The following is a 22,476-nucleotide window of genomic DNA, read 5'->3' as shown; positions in this document are numbered from 1 at the left end:
GATTATATACACAGGAGTTGGGTAGGTGAGGACAAAGGGGGTGTTCAGAAGGGCTATCAGGGTAAAGAAGACTGCCAGGATATTGGAGGCCTGGTTATTGTCAAGCCAAGGCCATTTTTCCCTCTAATGAGGCACTAACATGAAGACAATTGGGAGTTTCCTGGTGGAATGTCACATTCCTCTTATCAAACATCCTTGTTAGTGAGATTTAGGTTTAGAAGAAATTTAACTTTATTTACATTTCCTTCTGCCTCAGCCTCCTTCCGTTTTTATGGAGGGGAGGGCAACATTAGGGCTTGAGGAACTGAGTTATTTGCCTCTGGAAATTGGGCTATTGATAAGATAGCTTCTTTGTTGTAAATCACTAGGACATTTGTAGACCGAGGGAGACTCCTGCCTTGCAGGATTTTGATCTCTGCAAGTTAACTATTTTTTTTTCTTTTAGGGCAGCCAGGGGTGCCTGAGGGATGTCACACATATTACCGAGGGGAGCAGGTGGAGAGAGGGTGCAAGGTGCCAGCTTTTGCTTTGTCTTCAGCCAGCCTTCTGCTCCCTCATCACTTACGGACTCTGTACCCTCATATTCCAGGAGCTGCTGAGGCATCCTTCCCATAAATGTCCTCTCTCGCTAAAGCTGACCAGAAGCAGCTTTCTGCTTCTTTGTTACCTGCAACAAAGGCGTTTCACTGAGACCTCCCAAGATTGCCTTTCCAAGAGTCACACCTGTTTATCCATAATTCCACTTTATGAAACCTAGCGTAAGAAAAACATCTGAAAAACCAAAGCAAAGACTGGACCATTACCTACAGTCACACACACACACAAAATCAGAAACAAACCAAACGTCTCCCAGAGAGGCATCTCACAGTATTGTCCATTCGTGCCAAAAAGGATTTGCTATACCCTTAAGTGAACTGTGCCCAACTTCCTAGAATAGATACAGCCATTAAAAATGATACTTACAAAATGTGTGAAGTAGAGCGCTTGGGGGGCTTGGCTGGTTAAGCGACTGCCTTTGGCTCAGGTCCTGATCCCAGAGTCCTGGGATCAAGTCCTGCATTGCGCTCCCAGCTCCACAGGGAGTCTGCTTCTCCCTCTGACCTCTCTCTCTCTCGCAAATAAAATCTTTTAAAAAGTGTGAAATAGCATGAAACTGTTTACATTATCATGTTGAGGGAAAAGTGGAATACAATACTGTTATTATCTGTAATTGCCGCTATACAGTTTTACAAATTAAGTTCACAGGTAGAAAACTATTAGTCCTTGACAGTTGTGCTGAAATGGTGCACCTAGTAACAACTTTTCCTTTCTATCTGAAGTTATTTTCCAATTAATGATGAGCTCACTTTAAAACTATATCATAAGACAAATATAGAAACCAAACAGGGCACAGGTGTCAGGCACTCCCTGTCACAGAGCTCAGAGAAGATCACCAGCTCGAGACAGACACGTGTCTCAGATGACAAGAACAAAAGGAAGACAAATGCAAAGAACACATGAAGGACTGTCGTCAGCCAGTGTGCACCGCTAAGAATTTCCTAGACGCAAGGTTCAAAGGCAAAACCGCACGTGGTGACAGCCCTGTGAGGTCACAGGGTAAAAAAGGGACAAACACATGTGATGTGTCCAGTATGACACAACACAAGTCTCGTTGTAAAAGGCTGGCGGCAGAAGAATAACAGCACGTCTCCTTAGGGTCTCAGAACCCCCTGGGTCTATTGAACAAGTTCTCTGTTAGCCTGGGAGGACCCAAAAGGCAGAGACCTGGTCTGAAGACCTCAACTGCAGCCCCAACTCTGTCATTCGATAGTGTAGCCCTGGGCCTCACAGATCTCATTTACATCTCATGTAAAATGGGAAGGTAGAGGTTCTTTGGTTGTTAAGGATCAGGAAGAGACTGAGGTGAGCATTAGCTAAAGGGAATCTGTGGGGAGGAAACGGGGGGGGGGGGGGTGCAAGACCCCCAAGGCAGCTGGGCCTTGTAAGTGTCTGGAACCAGGGACTGAAGAGTCCTCAGAAGCCATCTCTGCCACTTCAGGTCTCTGAACATCTCCGTCTTCTTCCTTCTCTGCTGGCCCACCTTCCCCATGGCAGAACGCAGCCTCCACACCTCCTCACTCTTACTCTTACCTCTCCTGCCTCTTGAGTAACTGGTGTCTTAGCTCAGGCTACCATAACAAAATACTACAGATTGGGTGGCTTAAACAAGGGCAATTTATTCTCCCACAGTTCTAGAGCTGGAAGTCAAGATCGTGGTGCTGGCATGGCCCGGTTCTGGTGAGGACGTATGAACATCTGCCTTCTCCCTGTGTCCTTGCGTAGCAGAGGGAGAGCTCTCTGGAATCTCTCCTCATGACACTGCTCCCACGATGGGCGGCTCCACCCTCATGACCTCATCAAAACCTAAGTATCTCCCAAAGGCACCATGTCCAAATCTCATCACACTGGGGTTAGAGCTTCAACATATGAATTCTATGGGAGCACAGTTCAGTCCATAGCAACTGGCTACCTAGAACTCTCCCTCCCTACTGTGTTGCCAGGGGAGGAAAAATATAATTGGTTCAGCCTGAGTCAGATGTCTACTTTGATCCAATCAGCCACAGCCAAGTGGAGAGGACAGGTCATTCAGCATAACCATGGCTGCTAGAGCCTAGCATGACCTCCAGGACTAACCTTGACACCTGAACGAAACACTACTGGCAGCAGGTCAAAAAGTATTCATTTCCTTTTTTTAAAAAAATATTTTATTTATTTATTTGACAGAGATCACAAGTAGGCAGAGAGGCACGCAGAGAGGAGGAAGCAGGCTCCCTGCGGAGCAGAGAGCCCGATGCAGGGCTCGATCCCAGGACCCTGGGATCATGACCTGAATGGAAGGCAGAGGCTTTAACCCACTGAGCCACCCAGGCGCCCCCTTTTTTTTAAAAAAATATTTAATTTATTTATTTGACAGAGATCACAAGTAGGTCATTTCCTTTTTGTCAGTATTCCCACAAAACGAAAAACTAAACACTCGTTGAGGATAAAGGTTATACCTGTCTTACTTACTATGACCTCCTCAGGACCCACCACAGAACCAGGCACACAGGAGACATTCAATGACTTTGTTGTTGCTTTCTGGTTAAATGAGGCTGGACGTGCAGAGAAAAGGATAAAGAATTTGTGCTCCAAGGATATATACAGACATATCATCACCTTCTAGGACCCAGAATATGTTTTCTACCCTAAAGGTCAGAAGATTTCCCTTCAAGTCAACCTTTCTTCTTTTTAATCTTTTCCAAACAAAGAAAACTATCATATGTCATTGGTTAGAAACACTTCTATATGTACACTGAGTTAAAAAAACAAAAAACAAAAAACACGAAGTGTATAGAGGACAAAAGGAAGCAAAAGATAAGCTGCCTGCCTTCAAGGAACTGAGACCTGAGCCCAAGAGACAAGTCATCAATACTGGTGAAGTTAAAAAAAAAAAACAAATTTATGAGCTTAGAAGTACAAAAACGTGTCTCAGGACATTGGGGTAGGATACTGTCCAATGACTGGTGATAGCTATTCGTGCATGCTTTGAGCTTACAGGACCAAGAATCTATCATTAAATGGTCTAGGAAGAAAAAGTGGGCCTTAAAGACAGACAGGATATAGCTGGGGGCCGGGGAGTGTCATTCAGCAGAGAGGAAACAATGACTCAAGTCAGAGCATGGGAAGCTCACAGCACACGGTCATGGGGAGCAGTGAAAAATAAGGTCATGGGGTGCCTGGGTGGCTCAGTGGGTTAAAGCCTCTGCCTTCGGCTCGGGTCATGGTCCCGGAGTCCTGGGATCGAGCCCCGCATCGGGCTCTCTGCTTGGCAGGGAGCCGGCTTCCTCCTCTCTCTCTCTCTATGCCTGCCTCTCTCCCTACTTGTGATCTCTATCTGTCAAATAAATAAATAAAATCTTAAAAAAAAAATAAGGTCATTCAGAACTACATTATGGAGGGCCTGAACACCAGAGCACAACTCTACATTGGATTATTAAGATGATGTACTAGAGAGAAGAGACAAGAACCTGGAGACTGCACGGGTGTTCTAAGGACAAGTCATGCTGGGTAGCCATTGTTTTGTCTTATGCTGGGAGGCCAGCAAGGGACTATGCATTATCTGAGGTAATGGGCCCTGCATTCATTTCCTAGGGCTGTTGTAACAAAGTCCCCTGAACTTGGTGGTTTAGAATAACAGAAAATTTATTCTCTCACAGTTCTAGAAGCTAGAAGTCTAAAACCAAGGTGCTGGTACAGCCATGCTCAAAGACTGCGGGAGAATCCTTCCTTGCCTTCTCCTAGTTTCCAGCGATTGCCAGCAATCCTGGTGTCCCTTGGCCTGTAGAGGCATCACCCCAAAATGCTTCCATTGTCACATTAAATTCTGCCTGCGTGTCTCAGTCTGTGCCCAAATTTCCTTCTCCTTATACGGACACCAGCCATTGGATTAGAGCCAACCCTAAGCCAGTATGAACTCATCCAAACTTGATTACATTGGCAAAGGTCCTATTACCAAATAAAGTCCTATTCTGAGATCTCAGGTGGACATGAATTTTGGGAGGGACACTATTTACCCCAGTGCAGACACAGAGCAACCCTCACCCTTACATGCTGGCTTTAGAAGCTAACAGCCACACAAGGAACTGTCCCGCCATCACACACTGGTAGTGCCTTGCTGCACAGCTGTCAGAGATGTCACCAAAGCAGTCCTTGCACCAGAACAGGATAGGACCAGCTGGCTTCCAGAACTCCTTCTGATTCTGCACGTGTGTAGTTCAAGGTCCCATCAATTATTTCTGTTCTCCTGATTCACCGATTTAGCCCTTTTCTTCCCATTCCCATTGCCAAGACTCTGCTTCCACCCTTGCTGTGACAAGCCTGACTCCAATACAGGGCTCTCACATCACTCCCCCCCACCCCACGCTTACAAAAACCCTCCCTGGCTCCCCACTGCCTAAAAGCAAAGTTTTGTATTTTGACCTCCAATCTACCTTTCCCCTCTGACCTCCCAAGACGTCACGGCACTAGTTCTCTACTCAAGCCAATCTGGTCCTTTAAACACGAGGACATTCTCACCCTCCACCTAACCTCATCCCACCTGGGACATGCCTCCCTCCCTGCAGAAGGATATCCAAAGTGCATTTGGATGACCATTTGTTCTCTTTCTGCATGACCATTCTCTTTTATGCCGTCTCCCCAGACCAGCCCGTCCAGCCCACAGGACCTCAGAGTTTCCCTGAGTCTCACTGGACCCTTACTCTCACTGCCTTCCACTATGAATGATTCTTTCACACACAAGGGGATACAGCAACACTGAGCAAACACAAAGGCTGTGAGACGGGACAGATCCAAGGCTCTAACATTTAAGAACTGGGCATTTAAGAACTTTCTTCATCTTTCAAAACCTCAGATGGCTCATCTGGAAAATGGAAATAATACTTCCTCCCCCATAGGACTGCCGTCAGGAGTAAGTAAAACAATGCATGCACATGGCCAAAGCAACATCTGACACAGAGAGCGGGCATGTCAATAAAAGCGCTTATCTGTATTATGGTAAAATGGATCTAAGTTTTACCTTTAGGTTAAGGGAACAAGGCACAGATCTGCATCCCTCCAGCACCTAGCAGCAAAATGTCGATGATGACTCCGAGTGACAGGTGTCAGGGCAGGTGGGACCCCAGGAAACATTTATCTACCTGCTCCCCTCCCCCCTCACACACTTCATTTTATGAATGGGGAGACTGAGACTCAGGCAGGGCAGGTGACTCACTCAAGGCCACAGAACTATTAAGTGGCATGACTGAACGGGGCCATGACTATTTTCTTGCATCACATGCTGAAACCAGTTTGGGCCTTGGTTACCTCACTGGCAAAATGGGGATACTAATACCCACTTTCCCGGCTTGCTCTGGAAATACTGGGGATGGAAATGAAATAACCAGGTGTAAGATGAGAAATGGTAACTACCGGCAGCCTGTAGGAACTAGGCCAAGCAGAGACTGAGGAGATGTGGGAGCATGAGGTCCACATGCAGGCCCCTGCTCAGCTCAGCTGTGGGGCTGAGTGACCCCAGCTGAATCATCTGGGGTGCCAGATCTCCTGTTTCTTCCAACAGAAGACAGAAATCTAGATTTAAGTGCCTCATCTCTCAACGTTAAAGGTTGGTAACGGAGTCAAATCTAAAATACTGCAAGGCAAAAAACTGAAATAAAATAAAATAGAGTAAAATAAAATACAACACAACATGTAAGGCAAACGAGCACATGCAGGCTGCTCTCAGCTTGGAAGCCACCACATTTAGGACCCAATATCCGACAATGGACATGAGAACAGGCTGAAAACCATCAGGTAGCACACTCATGTAAAGGAAGAACCGACCTTCAGGGACTGGTAGAGCTCAGTTACCCAGGAAGCTGTCTTCCAGTCCCCCCCTCTACCCCCCCTGAGATCAGAGCTCCCTACCAAGTGACGTCAGCTAGCCCCACAGCCTCTTGCCTGTTGTGGGCATGCTGTGACCATAGCTGACCTCATCCTGCCGCCAGCCTGCCAGCCCACGGCGGCAGCTAGGCTCCCAGGCATCCATGGCAGCCGGGGAGTGGCCCATGCCCTGCCAGGAAACCACCTCCCCACCCAGAGCCTCATTAAGCATGATGAGCTACCTAAGGGAAGCGCTAAGCCTCCATCAGGCAGGAGAGGCCACTTCGGGGCTGGACTAGCCAAGGCTGACCTCAGAGTTTGGATCCCGGCCCCTCCTGAGATGAGGCGGACACAGGTGTGGTGAGCAGGTGGACCAGGCCAGGCTGGCCAGAAAACCCAGTCGCCGGGCTAGACTGCTACCAAGGAAGGACAAAAGCGTATCCTGCAGCTCCTTAAATTGATTCTCTTGGGTTCGGGTGGACAGAAGCCACGCTCACAGCTCACCAGCCCGTCCAGTGCTCCTCATCCCCACTTCTCTCCCCTCACAGGGGTGGGAGGAGGCAGTTCCTGAAGGTCCTGTCTCTTTCCTCCTTAGTCTCTTGTCCCACAGCTCCTCATCATAACATACAGGTCTAATATTGGTAGTGCCTCTAGACACCCAGCAGAAGCAAATGCAAACCTCTGGAGAAACCTACCTTTAACCCAGGCCTCAAAGTAGTCCTACAGATAAAGTCCCAAAGAATACAAGCTTATGGGAAAAAGGAAGGAAGGGAGGGAGGGAGGAAGGAAGGAAAGAAGGAAAGAAGGAAGGAAAGAAGAGAGGGAGGGAGGGAAGTGAAGGGAAGGGAAAGAAAGGAAGATTGATTTTAAATTGGAAAACATACAATGTACCTTATACAATGTAGCCAAAAGAAACAATAGATAGTTGAGTTAGACCTAAAAAAAAAAAAAAAAAAAATTTAGATGCTGGAATTATCAGACTCAGAACATAAAATAAATATGTGTAAAGGAATAAATTTGAATTTAAAAGATGGAAGGAACACAGACCATGAAACATGTCCACACCCTTCTGAAACAACTAAATAAAATTTTGAAAATATAATAGCTGAAATTTACCAACTAATGGATGTTTAGCAGCTGAGTAGAAATGGCTGAGGAGACAGACATGAAGTTATTCATAATGCAATGACAGAAGGAATCAGAAATAAATGAAGACATACAGGGATAGAGTAGGAACATGTAACTTACATCTAATGAGTGTGCTAGAGGAGAGGTCAAAAGTTATGGGATGCAGAAGCAATGTTAACGACAACTTGGAAAAATGTTTTAGATGAATGAAGCCCTCACCTAAAACTGATTCAAGAAAATAGAGAAAATCTATAATCATTAAAGAAATGGAATAACTAGTTTAAAATCTTCCCACATATAAAGCACCTAGCCCTGATATTTTCACTGGTAAGTTATCCCAGAAAGAAATCCAATCTTATAAAGACTATCCCAGAGCATAGAAAAAGAGGATACACCCTCAACTGCATTATGAAGCTAGCATAATATTAGTACTAAAACCAGACAAGGACAAGATAGCCAATACCACTCACAAACACAATTTTTTTAAAAACCTAAATATTAACTAAACTAAAATATTAACAAATTGAATCCAGGATTGTTCTAACAATACAAAAAAAAAAAAAAATTGTGTGACTGAATTCAGTTTATTCCAGAAGGCAAGGTTGGCTTAATGGCAAAAATAATTATTACAACTTGTCACTTAATAGATTAAGAGCCAGAAAAATATATTGTCATCTTAATGGAAGCATTAGAGAAAATACAGTATCATTCATTATAAAAACTCAGAGGAAACTAGGAATAGAAGGAAACTTAAGAGTGATAAAGTTTATTTCTGAAACTCCTACAGCAAGCACAATACTTTACGCATTCCTTTTTTAAAATCAAGAATAAAAAAAACAAGTCTGCCTGCCTTCACCACTTTAAGTCATCTCGCATTAGAGAGTTTTACTACTGCAGTAAGGGGAAGGAAAAAAGGGAATAATTGCTGCAAAGACACAATACTGTGCTATAATCTCAGATGACATGACTATTTATCTGGAAATCCTAAAAGAATCTACAGTTTAGCAAGCTTTCATTTTTCTAATAAACAGCGGCAAGATGAAAATTTTATTAAGATGCTAAATATACTGGCATCAACAAATATCAAGTATTTGGGAATAAATATAAAAAACAACATAGAAGACACAGCAAAACTCACAAAATTTTACTGAATATAATTAAAGCCCAAAATAAAGAGATCGGTACCATGTTTATGGATTAGAACACTTATTAACTTAAGAACATCAAATTTCCATTGGCCCATACATTCAACGCTATTCCAATCAAACTCCCAACAGATTTTAGAGCAAGTGTGAGTGTGTGTGTCTACGATAACACATAATTCTAAGATAATTCTAAACTGTATAAAAAAGAAAGTACGGGACACCTGGGTGGCTCAGTTGGTTAAGAGGCTGCCTTCAGCTCAGGTCATGATCCCAGAGTCCTGGGATCAAGTCCCACATTGGACTCCTTGCTCAGCAGGGAGCCTGCTTCTCCCTCTGCCCTCCACTCCCCCTGCTTGTGTTCCCTCTCTCTCTCTCCCTTTCTCTCCCCTCCTGGCAAATAAATAAATATCTTTAAAAAAAAAAAAAAAAAAGAGGAAAGTGCTAAGGCACTCTTGAAGGTGGGGGCTTGCCATTCCAGACACCAAGTCTTTTCGCAAAGCTGGGGCCATTAAGACAGTGGTAGTGTCGCAGAGCCAAACTGTTCAACGGAACAGAAGAAGGAGCTCAGAAACAAACTCTCACATCTTTGGAAACTTAATTTTTGATAAGGCTGGGCATTGCAGATCTGAACAGAAAGGATGAACTTTATAATAAATGGTGCTAGGACAACATTCTGTTTATTGAAAAAAAGAGAAAAAATTCTGGCATCCTTCATCATATCATATACAAAAATCATCTCAAGCTGGAGCAAGAAATTAAATGTGAATGACAAAACAATGAAATTGCTATGAGCAATATAGGAGAATATCTTCATTATGTCAGGTAGGCAAGGTTTTCCTAGGACATAAGAAGTCTAAACTATCAATGAAAAGAATGGATAAATCCATTATTTAATATTAAGAACTTCTGTTCATCAAAATACATAATAAAGTCAATGGAAAAATAAACCACAGACTGGGAGAAGACATTTGTAACACGTAAGTGACAGAGGATTAGGGTCCAGAATATTTAAAGAACTCCTACAAATTAATAAGATAAGGACAAGAGAAAATTTGGCAAGACTTGAACAGGCCGTTCACAGGAGAGAGAACATGAATGGGCAATAAACATATGAAAAGATGTTCAGTCTCATTAGTATTCAGGGAAATGCAAATTAGAACCATGATGAGATTCCATTTTGTACCCACCAGACTGGCAAAAATTCTAAAGTGTGACAATATCAAGTGACAGCAAAGCCTTGGTGCATCAGAAATTATATATATATATATAATTATGCATAATATATATAAAAATATGAATACATATTGAATATGAATATATATTGAAGTATGGAATCGATATATAATGAAAAATATATATGTACATCTATCGCAGAAGGAAAACCATCTTGTAAAACAATTTGTGAAGAACAAGATGTGGAGGGGCCTTGCCAGGTTAGATATCAAGAATTTTCATGAAGTTATATAATTAATACAGTGTGGTCCTTGTGCGGGGTCAGACTGGTTAATGGGACACAACGAAGAGCCCAGAAATAGATTTATACATCTATCAAAATTTAATTTATGTTATTTGGGCAAGTGAAAAAAGCCTATACCCTATGCCTCAATCATTCTGTTCCTAAAGAAATTTGTGCACAGGTGTACCTAGAAACAAGAAAGTTCACTGCAGCACTCTTCACAAGAATGAAAGAGAAAAACAAAAATCTAGAAAGAACCCTAACGTCCATCAAAAGCTGGGTATACTGAGACAATGAATGTAATGTTCTATTTCTTCAGGAGGCACTGAGTAAAGTAATGTTTACTGCATTGTTACCCATTATACCCTCACCATTTATTAACAGTCTTTCCTGTTGCATTTTACAAGTCAAGGTAAGTCTGGAAAAGGAGACAAAATAAGATCTTAGAACACCAGAGTGTTCACCTTTCTTTAGTCTGTTTTTAGATGAGCTTTCATCAGCTTAGTGGGAGCAGAACCAGCAGCCATGGGAAGCTGAACAACAACCCCTCTGCCCAAATATCCAGGGCCTAGTCCCTTGAACCTAGGAATGTTACCTTATATGGCAAAAGAAACATGGCAGGTGTGGGTAAGGATTTTGAGACGGGAGAGGATCCTGGATGATCTAGGTGGGCCATAAAGGTAATCACAAGGGTCCTTGTAGGAGAGAGGCAGGGGAGGATACGAAGACAGAGAGAAGGCAAAGTGACAACAGAAGCAGAGACTGGAGGGATGTGGTCACAAAGAATGCCAACAGCCACCAGAAGCTGGAAGAAGCAAGGAATGGATTTTCCCCTGGAGCTTCCAGAACTCCTGCCAACATCTGGATTTTAGCACCAAAAGACTCATTTCAGAATTCAGGCTTCCAAAACTCTAAGAGACTTATTTCTGTTGTTTTGAGCCACCAAGTTTATAGCTCTTACAGCAGCAATTACAGACTAATATAGTGGGTGAGCATGCTCAACCTCACCCATCTGTGTGTCCCAGCCTGTCTTCACTTAGTACACCCTCTCTCTCCTCTGCCTCTTCTCTCCCAACACTGGATGCCACAGAGTTCCCCAGACAGACAGATGCAGCAGTGGGTCAATGCCTTTATAGGTCAGATGCACCACTTCCCCTGTTGAAGGGGCTCCTTCTTACAATTTCCAACCAAAGCCAGAAAACTCATTCACACGTGCCCATAAAAGACCCACTTGATGGAAAGAGTGTTGGTTGGGCGGGGGGACATTTGAATCCAAGTCCAAGTTTCCCACTGACTGGCTATGTGACCTCATCAGCTTCTCAAAGATGGAAGTGGAATCCATTCATCTTTATATTCCTGGTACCCAGGGTAGTGCTTGGCACAAAACACATGGTCAATAAATAGACAGTGAATCAATGAATGAATGAATCACTCAGTCTTGTACAAGGACAGAAGGCCTATCCACTGAAAAAGATAATCTTTCCAATAACTCTTATCCCTCTTCCTCTACCACTGTAAGGGAAAATATTTAAATCACAGTCTTAAGAGTTGGAAGGTCTTAGGGTTGGAAGCCAAGAACTTGTTGCCTCACACAGCAAAAATTACTAGAAATACTGTCCTATCAAACCAAATGTTGGTCTTCTAGTCACCACTGGTCAATCCAACCCCTGTTAACAACATAAAACTAAGCACTTTCAGAAACTAAGACCTGGCCTCAAGTCTTGGTAAATGACCTAAGCCCTCTGGTTCTGTCTTTCTTCTCAAGCAAACAAAAGCCAGAGTCACTAAAATGCCTTCCAGCTCTAAGATGTAGTGTAGAAAACATTCCTCCCTCGGTGTTCAATCTCTCATTATTTAAAACTAACCACTGAGCTTTTATTTCAATACTTTATTTTCCTTTTTTTTTTTTTTAAAGATTTCATTTATTTATTTGAGAGAGAGAGAGAGAGAGTACAAGCAGGGGCAGAGGGAGTGTGAGAAGGAGGCACCCCACTTAGCAGGGAGCCTGATGCAGGACTAGATTCCAGGACCCTGGGATCACGACCTGAGCCAAAGGCAGATGTTCAATGACTGAGCCACCCAGGTGCTCTATTTTCTACTTTGGGAATTGCTTCTTTTCCAGTGGGTCCACTCCTCTCTCTTCTCAGCCCCAGGATCTGTTGTTTTCTTGTATTTTCAGCTCTTTATTTTTTTCACTTAGGAAGGCTTATTCAAAGGATTCTAGGTAATAGTTATTGTAGATAAGTTATATATATATATATATATATATATTATATATATATATATAATTAATACATGTGTGTTATTAATTTATTTATGTCTAGAGGGCTAAGCCTGCTGCTGGTAGTGTTTAACTCCTGCTTAAGGGTGGCTGTGACTTCAGGTGTTTTGTAATTTTGAAGTGTGAATTCATGGTCTTTGAGCTAATCCAATGTATACTGTAGACCCTTAAAGGGGCTGGATTAATCTGCAAAATAATCCAGGAGTAACCCTGGCCAGACTAATTTTTATGTTACTCTCTCAGCCATGGATATTCTGACCATGCAGGATGCAATCATTTAAGACCCCAAACCCATATGAGGACAGGTCCATGGATGGTTTCAAAGTCCCAATGGAGATTTTTTTCCCCCACCAAGAACCCAGGGCAAGACAGACAAGCTTCTCTGTCAATTTCCCTGTACTTGTGGGTCTATCCTTCTACTCAGAACTTCACTGCAGAATAGTGCTTCAAATTTCAGCTGTATGCAAGTGGTCAGTTCTGACTTATTATCTCCACAGACCCAAGGGCCCCTCTTTTCTCTATGTTGATATTAAAACCAAGCTAAGCCAATCCTCCTGATTGGTATATTAAAGTTGGTTGCAAATTATTTGCCATCCTTCCCACTGAAAGGTGGAGTCTAGTCTGCCTCCCTTCAAATCTAGGTTGGCCGTAGTATGTGCTTGGCCAATAGAATGCAGAAGTGTCATCCTGGGACTTCCGATGCCGGGTCATAAGAAGTCCGGGTTTCTACTGTTGCTTCTTAGATATTCACTCTTGGAGAAGAAGTCTGAGGTCTTCAGGCCTCTGTGCTGGAAAAAATCACATAGGAAGACCACATGAAGAGGCCTTGGAACACATGAAAAGGAAGAGATGTCCAGTCTGCCACTGCCATTTGCAGCATCCCAGTGAAGACCGAGACATCATGGAGTGGAGAGGAGTTATGTGTCCTGCATCTTGTTCCAAATTCCTGACCCACAGAGCCAGGGAGAGGATAACAAAATGACTGCTGAGTCCAGCTACATTCAGGACAATCTGGTAAAGTCTGGTAAGCCCCTGTTGCAGCACTAGCTTACACTCCTGTGAAATGATTCCCCCTCTGCTCTGTCTTTTGGCAAATTCCCTTACTTACCTAAAACCTCGGCTATGCTATTGAGAGGAACACTTATATTTTATCCAACACTTTTGTAAATTTTTAAATTCAGTTTTATTATGAGAGGACTTCCAAACCATTTAGTTTTTCATCCTGCCAGAAACAGGAATCCAGTCTTTCATTTTACAGATGAGAAAACGGAGGCTTAGAGGGTCAAGTCACTTGCCATAGTCACAAGTCAAGGTCCTACCAATGTGGGTGTAAAAAAGGATCTTCTCACCCCAAAAGGAATACTGAGTCATCATTATCTCAATCATTTTTTTTTTATTTTTAAGATTTTTTTTTTTGACAGACAGCACTAGTAGGCAGAGAGGCAGGCAGAGAGAGAGGGGGAGGCAGGCTCCCCGCGGAAGCAGACAGCCCAATGCAGGACTCGATCTCAGGACCCCGGGATCACGACCTGAGCTGAAGGTAGCGGCCCAACCCACTGAGCCACCCAGGTGCCCCTCAACTAGTATTTTTTAAACACCCAGTGTGAGCATGGTAGTACTTTAGGCACTGGGAAAACAGCTGTGAACAAGATGAGAGTCTCAGAAGTCGTAGAGATCAAATTCTATGTGAAGAGACAGACCACAAACCAGTAAATAAATGAATTAAAAGCATAATTTCAGGGAGTGTGAAGGGGATCGAGTGGTATGTGAGATGTATTTTGGAGAAGAGGGTCAGAAAAAGCCTTGCCTAAAGAGGTGACATTTGAGCAGAGACCTAAATGGAAAGAGGGTGACGACCATGGACCATCTAGGCGAATGTGTCCTGGGCAGGGGGAACAGCAAGGGCAAAGGTCCTTGAGTGAGACAAGCCTGCCGCCTTCCAGGAATCACAGGGAAGCCACAGCTGAGTGTGGGGAGAGCAGCACAAGGTGAGTTCAGGACAGTGGGCAGGGCCCAGGCCTTGCTGACTCTCATGACATGGTAAGGAAACTGAATTTTATAATTAATGTCACAGGAGTTCTCTGGACAATTTTTGAATGGCAGGGGAATGCTATGAGCTGTCTTATATTTAAAATAAATCATTGGAGGGACAGGCATAGAAGCAGGGAAAACAATTAGGAGGGTTTTGAAATGGTCCGGGAGAGCAGAAATGGGGTTGGAACATGATGGTGGCAATGGAGGTAGGAGTCAGTTGGACGGGGGGAATGGTCTGAAGACAGAGCCAAGAGCACTCCCTGTTAAAATTGGATTCCACAGGACACAGGCTCAAAGAGGTTACAGATCCCGCTGTATCCTTGCAGCTTCCTCAAGAGGGACACATGGGGACCACTGGTTCTCGGCCTCTTCTGCTCGTGAGAAAAAGTCCTTGCCTGTTCCTGAAAATCCACTCTAAGTCCCCAGCATCAGCTGACTGTGCTTACCGTGCCTCTTTCTCAAGGTGGGCTGTATCCCACTCTCCTCTGAGTAGCACGATCTGTTCAGCATAATATTATGTCTGACAGGCATTATCTGGGCAGTCTGAACCGAAAGTCGGGCAAACTAAATTCTACACAAATCACAATTAGGTTGCCCATCCGTGAAAGGTTTGCAGTTGGGCACTTGGTTGGGGGAGTCCAATGATGCCATTCAGAATGCATAAAAAGTCAGGGTTTTGACCACTCAGAACCAGGAAGGATGAATCATAGTCCAGCACAAATGGCTCATTTGGGGTTGAATGCTGGTTCTACAGCCAGTGATGGGAACCTCAGACAAGTCCTTTTCTTTAATTTCACAGTAGAGATGATGATATCTGACTCAGCGATTCCTGAGCTTCATGAGAATCTTTTTTTTTTTTTTTAGAGATTTTTTTTATTTATTTGACAGACAGAGATCACAAGTAGGCAAAGAGGCAGGCAGAGAGAGAGAGAGAGGGGGGAGGAAGCAGGCTCCCTGCCGAGCAGAGAGCCTGATGCAGGGCTCGATCCCAGGATCCCGGGATCATGACCTGAGCCGAAGGCAGAAGCTTTAACCCACTGAGCCACCCAGGCGCCCCGCTTCATGAGAATCTTGATACGAGGCAGATTCACTAGGTCTTGGTGGGACCTGCATTAGGGATTCTGCATTCCTAACCAGCTCCCAAGGCTGCCAGTGCTCTTTAAGTAGCCAGGTCCTCACTCACTCACTGGCACCCACTACACATGAAGCAAGGTGTGAGGGAGACAAAGAAACAGACATGATCCTTCAAGGAGAGGAACATACACAAACCAGTATCTCCTCTCCATTTACCTGTGCATTGCCAAATTCTCTCCTTTGGCCTAAAGGCCTTCTCCGTGTGCCAGGGGGTTTAGCCACCAACAGCCCCACCTCCATGTCTTCCCAGCTCTGGACCCTATAGGCAAGGCTGTTTTCTTTTAGCTCCAGATCAACAAACTCTGGGGAAAGACCGGGCAGCTCAGTTTAGGTCACACACCCACCTCTGGACCAATCTCTGTGCCCAGGGAAATGTGCAGCTAGGCCTGGGTCACATGCCCACTCCTGTGGCTGAGCAGAGGACAGCAGGATGGGGTATGTTGCCAAGAAGGGAAGGGGAATCTCCTTTTGAAGCCTAGAGGATCATCCGCAGACTCTACAAGGAGGTAGAAAGGATGTGAATGCATGAGCATCCAAGAGAAGGCCAGGGTAGAATTTAACTGAGCTATGACTGGTGAAAGGCAAAGAAAAAAAGGGAAAATGTGGCATAAGAATGATGGTCCTAAGAGGAAAGAGGCAGCTGAGAGAGGCTCCAGGCTGGATAGCCCGGGGACTGGCAAGAAGAAGGCACCTTTGGCCTAGAACTGCCAGTGACTGACAAGGCCTACTGAAGGTGGGATGTTTAGGAGGGGATGCAAACTTAGGTAAAGAATGCAGCTTTAGGGATGTCTGGGTGGCTCAGTGGGTTAAAGCCTCTGCCTTTGGCTCAGGTCATGGTCCCGGGGTCCTGTGATTGAGCCCTGCATCAGGCTCTCTGCTCAGCAAAGAGCCTGCTTCCCTTTCTCTCTCTCTGTCTACTTGTGATCTCTGTCAAATAAACAAATAAAATCTTAAAAAAAAAAAAAAAGAATGCAGCTCTGTTTACTAACTGAGGACAGTGTATAAAATTCTGACAGTGGGGTTCTCAGATCAGAAATGGATTAAGTCTGGGAGAGCCAATACTGAACCAACAGGTGTGCCCCCCATTATCCTCTTCCCTGCACAAAACATTCACGGGACTCCTACCCCATGGAGTCCCACCCAGAGTCCTACTTGCCAAGATAGCATCCCAGGCAGCCTCCTATCAATCATGAGATGAAACTCATTTGCAATTCCTGGTCTAGGTACACACACCATGCTTGAAGGCCTGCACCAGATTACCTGCCAAGATCCTTCAGACACCCCGACTGGGTGCCAAGTACTTGGTCCTTCATCTATATTTCTTCTTCTTTTTTTTTCTTTTGTAATCCCAGAAAAGCCCCTGGGTGCAACTAAAGAAAACCCAAAGAGAAAACAATGTGCTTCTGTGTGAAGACAGATGAGATTTGAAAGTTCAAAACAAACATATAGAACAATCTATCTTCCAATCCATCGGGGCCAATCCATCCAAGGCCCAAGGCCCAGAAGTGAGAGGAAAACATCCTCATACCCAAATCCAAACCCCCTGGGTTCTTGCTGGTTCTTGGAAAAATTCTCACAGACACCAAGAATCCTGACAACCAGTTGGGCAAGTGCATGGCTCATCCCAGACAATGAAAATCCAAACAAGCCACGTGCTGTGACTACTGTCTTCCCATCCCCACCGGCCTCTGGAACCTCCTTGAAAAATACATGTGCGCACGCGCGCACACACACACACACACACACACACACCAAAATGGCAGCCTCACTAGGTGGCCACTGAGGGCCTGACTCCCTCTTCTGTCATTCTCTTCCTCTTGCAAATAATACATGCTCCAAAAACGATAGCTCACTTCAGAAGGAAGGGGAAACTGAGCCAGTCATAACCAGGTAAGACCCTCACTTGTCAGCTAACCTTCAAAGAAGACACAATGGAGGAAAGTGCCCAGAAGCAACTTCCCAGCAGGCAGGCAGGACTAATAAACAAAGACCAAGGCAGCAGAATGGCGGTGAAATTGAAGTTGGTATTTTTCAGTTCCTGAGGATATTCCTCTTGTTTATAAACACGGTGCATGTGGGCCAGCTGGGGGAGAAGGGGACAAGGAAAGGGTCTAGAGGGGCACCAGGACCTCCAACGTGATACTGGTCCACAGCCTTATCTCACAGACCAGGAGCAGGGCTCCAGGGTGGGAGCAGGTACCCTCCGGATTATAACAGTGGGTCAGTCCCGTGCTGGGACTAGATCCCAAATCTTTCTGACTTCCAGCTCAACATTTCCCCTCTTATGATTCAACTGAAAGATTTACCCAGCTCCTACCCTATACCATGCCAGAGTGCCAGGAAATAAATCCTCATCCAACCTAAACCTCCAATTAATGGGATCATTTTTCTGCATTCTACTTTTTAAAAGCAAGCTCCAAAAAAAGGCAAGTCCATGTTTAAGGATGTATGGCCCTTTCATTTATTTCCATTTGTTTTGCAACAGTTGGAGAATATCTTGAGGACAACTCACATTCTTTCTAGTCTTCTTTATTTGTACTTCCTTGACTGGGACAGATAGACTTTATGCTCCAAATCACAGTCCTGGGACATAGCCAGATCTGTAGCCATTCAACTAAGACTGTCTTAAACATCAGACTGGACCTTCTAAAAACTGACATTTTTTTTTTTTAAAGAAGTGCACTGTGAAAATAAGGGTTTCTTCTGTACAGCTTTTAGTTATTTGGAGAATTGTTAAAATTAGAACTCTCTCTTCCCCACACAGCAAACTGGAGTTTTGGTCCAAGAACCAAAGGGGAAGCTCTGGATTTACTTAGCCAATATCCAGGGACTCAGCCAAAATTCTGTCCAAAGACAATGCGACCAACACCTGCTCCTTGGAATAAATGCTTCAAGATAGTGCATTCTCCCAAGAAGGCAGAAAGCAACCTCTGTGTGAATCCTCCAGGGCACATAAACCTACTCTCCCCAGTTTAAAATTCACTGGTGCCTAAGGCTTCAGTTCTCTGTAAAGAAAACTAAGTCTTGCAAACAAGGCAAGCAGGCCAGTCATAAATGAGCCCCCAAGTTCCATGCAGATATCAGCTAGAGTCTAACAAAGCCAGCTTTGCCATTACACTGAATATTTCATCTTTAATTCTTCTTAGGCTGAGCCAATGGAGTTAGGAGGAAGACAACTAGCAAAAAAGCAGCATCTCCAGTTGGTTCTCACTCCAAGAGCTTTGCCCAGTAGGCGCAAGCCTGTCTTGATGCCCACTAACCTTCGTGCCCAGGGGATAACACTGGCTGGCTCCCCCGCTTATCCCAGGACCTCTGAGCTCCTGCCACATAACCAGCCTTAACTGAATGAACGCAACATGCCAGGAAATTCAGAGAAGAGCCTTGGGAGCAGGCGAGGGGTCAGAAAAGGAAATAAGCCATGATTACAGTCCTAAAAACACTCGGAGCCAATGGGAAGAGAGGTATCTACAAGAACCATCTGGCTCTGCCTGGACGCCATCAGCTTGTCTTGAGGGCTCTGGTTGGAAGGAAGATACTCCCTCTCCATCCTCAGAACACAGGGATAGGTCTTCCTTAAATGTTCTTTGATGTTACAGAGGCTAACAAAGCCTTGAAAAAGCTTCTTATAGGAAACGGGACTGATGGACAAAAATCACAGGATGCCAGAGCAGAGGTCTTGGGAGCTTGAAAGAGGTCAATTTCAGACAACTGTCAAGGACGGGCACAGGTAGAAAGGGCATTGAACCAAAAATCCGGAGCCTGTTTTCTTCATCAGCTCACCTTGTGTCCTTGGGCAAGACACACTCCCTCTATAGTTTTACAGATGAGAGGGGAGAAGGGATGGGTGGTTTTCATTAGTGCTAAAATCCATATATTTCTCAAATTATTTTTTATTTAGAACCCGAATATACAAACCAAAGAAAGGGGGGGATCGCTTCTCGGCCTTTTGGCTGATCAAGTGCAAAGAAAGGGGAGTTACTCACATTGATCAAGGCTGGGAGCCCAGAACCCACCCACTCAGGCTGGAGGGCCCTCAGGGAAGCCAGTTTGCAAAACACAGGAGTAGATTAAGCCTGAGAGCCCCTTCCAGAGCTCTTACCTCGGCCCTCTCTTAATTATCTGGTGTGTGTGGGAGGAATGGAAATGCTCCGCAATTTAGGTATCACTTGTTCTTGAAATCTTTCTAATGGCAACATGAGGTTAACTAGCTCCTGAACTAGGATCTCTTGTGAACTGGCATCTGTTGGCAAGAGACAGAACTGGGATTTGAACCAAGGGTTTTCTGACTCCAAATTCAGTATTCCTATTCCTTGCTAAGAGGGATGCGGAAATTTGGGCTGAATCAATAAATTCCTTGAACTAGAAATATAAATGTATGTGCATATATGCATAGGAAAAGCATCCTGAAGACGAGACCTTTCACAATTACCATTAACTATCTCTGTACGGTGATAATGTGGATGATTTTCAATCTATTTATCTATACTTTCTGATTTTCCTATAACGAGCAGGTTATTACTTAAGTGAAACCGGTACTGCTAACTAAATTGGTTTTTAATAATTGACACCTGACACTTCCATGTTGGGTTTCTATAAAGACGGTGATCAGGAGATAGGAGGTATCCCTGACCTTTTGGAGTTGATGGAGGAAATAACACCCCCAAATCCCACAAATCCTCCCTTGGGGCAGAGGGTCCTGGGCTGACCTGAGGGGCAGTTCTCCTGTCATTTAAGCTCTCTGAAGCTTCACTTCTGGGGAGCATGGTTTTAAAAAATAACAGCACCACTGAGACCCCTCCCAAGTGATGCCTCTTTTCTCTACCCCACTCAACTGCCTGTGTAGTAGGGGAGGAGGAATGCTCATAAAATTAAAGATGGTCACATGGACCCCAGACTAGAAGCTCTCACTCTCCAGGGGGCCAGGCCTAGTGCAGTAGGACCTATAGAAACTGAGCTCTCCAGCCAGGCCAATGGGAGTCTCCGGCCACACCCTGAGGGCTCCCCAGAAGTCACTGCCAAATATGAAGATCACACACTAGTTCAGGAGAAAAAAATACCACCCTGAAGGCAAGACAGGCCTTGGTCAGGCATGAGGTGGGGCAAGGCGTTCCAGTCGCTTCCCTGTATTATTCATGCCAGCTCTGCCCTGGGAAATCTTCTAAATATTTAACATGCCACCTCAAGGTACAGCACAAACCCCAGCAGTCCGCAACAGCTGTGGAGAGGGCTGCATAGAATGGATGACTTGGGGGCCAAGAAGCACAAACACTGGCTTTGGGATGAAAGCCCAGAATGGTGGCAGGGCTACAATGCTGAGAATGACTTCAGAAGGCTGCCTCTGGTCGCTTCTTCAAAAATCAGTAAAGAAGGACAGGAGATGGGAGATATTTCACAACGTTGGGAGTGATGGTGCACAATGAACCAGAGTCTGGAGCCCCTCTTTCCCAGACAAAGAAAGAGCCCGAGGTGCACCTCCCACCCGCACTCTCCAGGCCAATTTCAGCCCTGGCTCCCCTGAGCAGGTGGCAAATCTGTCCTGACTCAGGCAAAAATGGTTAGGGAAGGAGAGGAACTGCTACAGCCATGTGTAGCTCCAAAGGGAAATAAATCCACGAGGGAAGGAGCTCTTCAAATGTCTACTCAGCTCTGGGGCTTGACAGAGAAAAACGCCCCCCACACCCACCCCCAATGACTTCACACAGGCCTCACCCCAGATGACTCTGCGCTCTCCTACAAGGCCTGGGACGTGTCATTGCCACCACCTGAGCGGCTGTCACTTAGAAATTTCCCGTGAATTTCTGGAGATGCCTGCCCCTATCTCTCCCTCAGACCCCCGCCAAAGGAATCAGACATGGGGTCGGCCAGGCGTCTGCCCCAAGATTCCTACACGTCCCCGCTGTGTCCTACTTGCCTTTACCGCTGTCAATCTGAGAAAGCGAAAAAGGAGTATTCTTTCAAGCCCAGTAGGAGCCCCGCCTTCATCTCTCCACCCTTCTCCGCGCCGACCCCTCCAGGCAGCGCCCCAGGCTCCTCTAGGCTCTGTCATTTTCACCTGACAAAAGCGCGGCGGCGAGGCGCGCCGACGGAAGACCCCGCTAGCGCTTCTCCCAAAGGAGACAGACGCGTGTCCCCGCGGCGCGCCCATTCGGGGCCTCTGCAAATCCCACCCACCCGGGGAACAAAAGCGGCCGGGGCGCTGCGGGGGCGCAGCCAGCGCAGCCCCCGCGCACCCCCGCCCTCGCCGCCCCGCCCGCCGGTGCCCCGCGCTCGGGCCCGGGCCCGCAGGGCAGCAGCCGCGTCCTGTGTCGCCCGCTTGCAGGCGTCCTCGGCAGCTACTGTACCTGCTAAATTTAGCGGCCGCCGGGTATTAATAGCAGGAGCTAACGGGGCCGGGCGCTGCAGGGGCCAGCGCAGCCCAGGGGCCAGGGGCGGAGAAGGAGGGGAAGGAAGGGGCGCGGGGAAGGCCACTTACACCACCAGCCTGGAGATGATCCATGACACCATGGCGGGCGGGCAAGCGGGCGCCGCCGGGGTAGCGCGGCGCGGCTCGGCTTGTCTACCGGCGGAGCGGGCGGCTGCGGCGCTCCGGGCACGTCTGTCCGCGCACGGCCGCCGCCGCCACCAGACTGAGCGCGCCCGCCGCCCTGCCCGGCGCTCGCGCGTCAGCGCAGCCGCGGCACGTTCCGGCGGCGGCGGCGGCGGCGGCGGCGGCCCCAGCCCCCCGGGGCTCGGCGGGCCCGCGGCGATTGGGCGGTGAGCGGGTCGGGCACCCGCGGGACCCGCCCCGACCCCATCGCCCCAGCCCGAGGCTGAATTTGGGCGGTTCCTCCGCGCCCTGATGCAGGGGGCGCTCCAATGGAACC

At 46.1% G+C, this 22,476-nt stretch overlaps 1 protein-coding gene across 2 annotated transcripts in view; it reads right to left on the bottom strand.

The window, feature by feature from the left end:
• The window catches only part of REEP1 (receptor accessory protein 1), a 103,511-nt gene extending 81,272 nt beyond the window's left edge, over nt 1-22,239 (bottom strand). For both annotated transcript variants that reach the window (XM_045979901.1, XM_045979900.1), the window contains exon 1: nt 22,086-22,239. In XM_045979901.1, the coding sequence (XP_045835857.1) occupies nt 22,086-22,117 (32 nt within the window). In that variant the 5' untranslated portion in view covers nt 22,118-22,239. The remainder of the gene's footprint in view (nt 1-22,085) is intronic.
• Between the last annotated feature and the right edge of the window lie 237 nt (nt 22,240-22,476).

The sequence above is a fragment of the Meles meles genome, chromosome 15 (assembly GCF_922984935.1).
Source record: "Meles meles chromosome 15, mMelMel3.1 paternal haplotype, whole genome shotgun sequence".
NCBI classification, from domain to species: domain Eukaryota; kingdom Metazoa; phylum Chordata; class Mammalia; order Carnivora; family Mustelidae; genus Meles; species Meles meles.
This window is presented reverse-complemented; position numbering and strand designations above follow the sequence as displayed.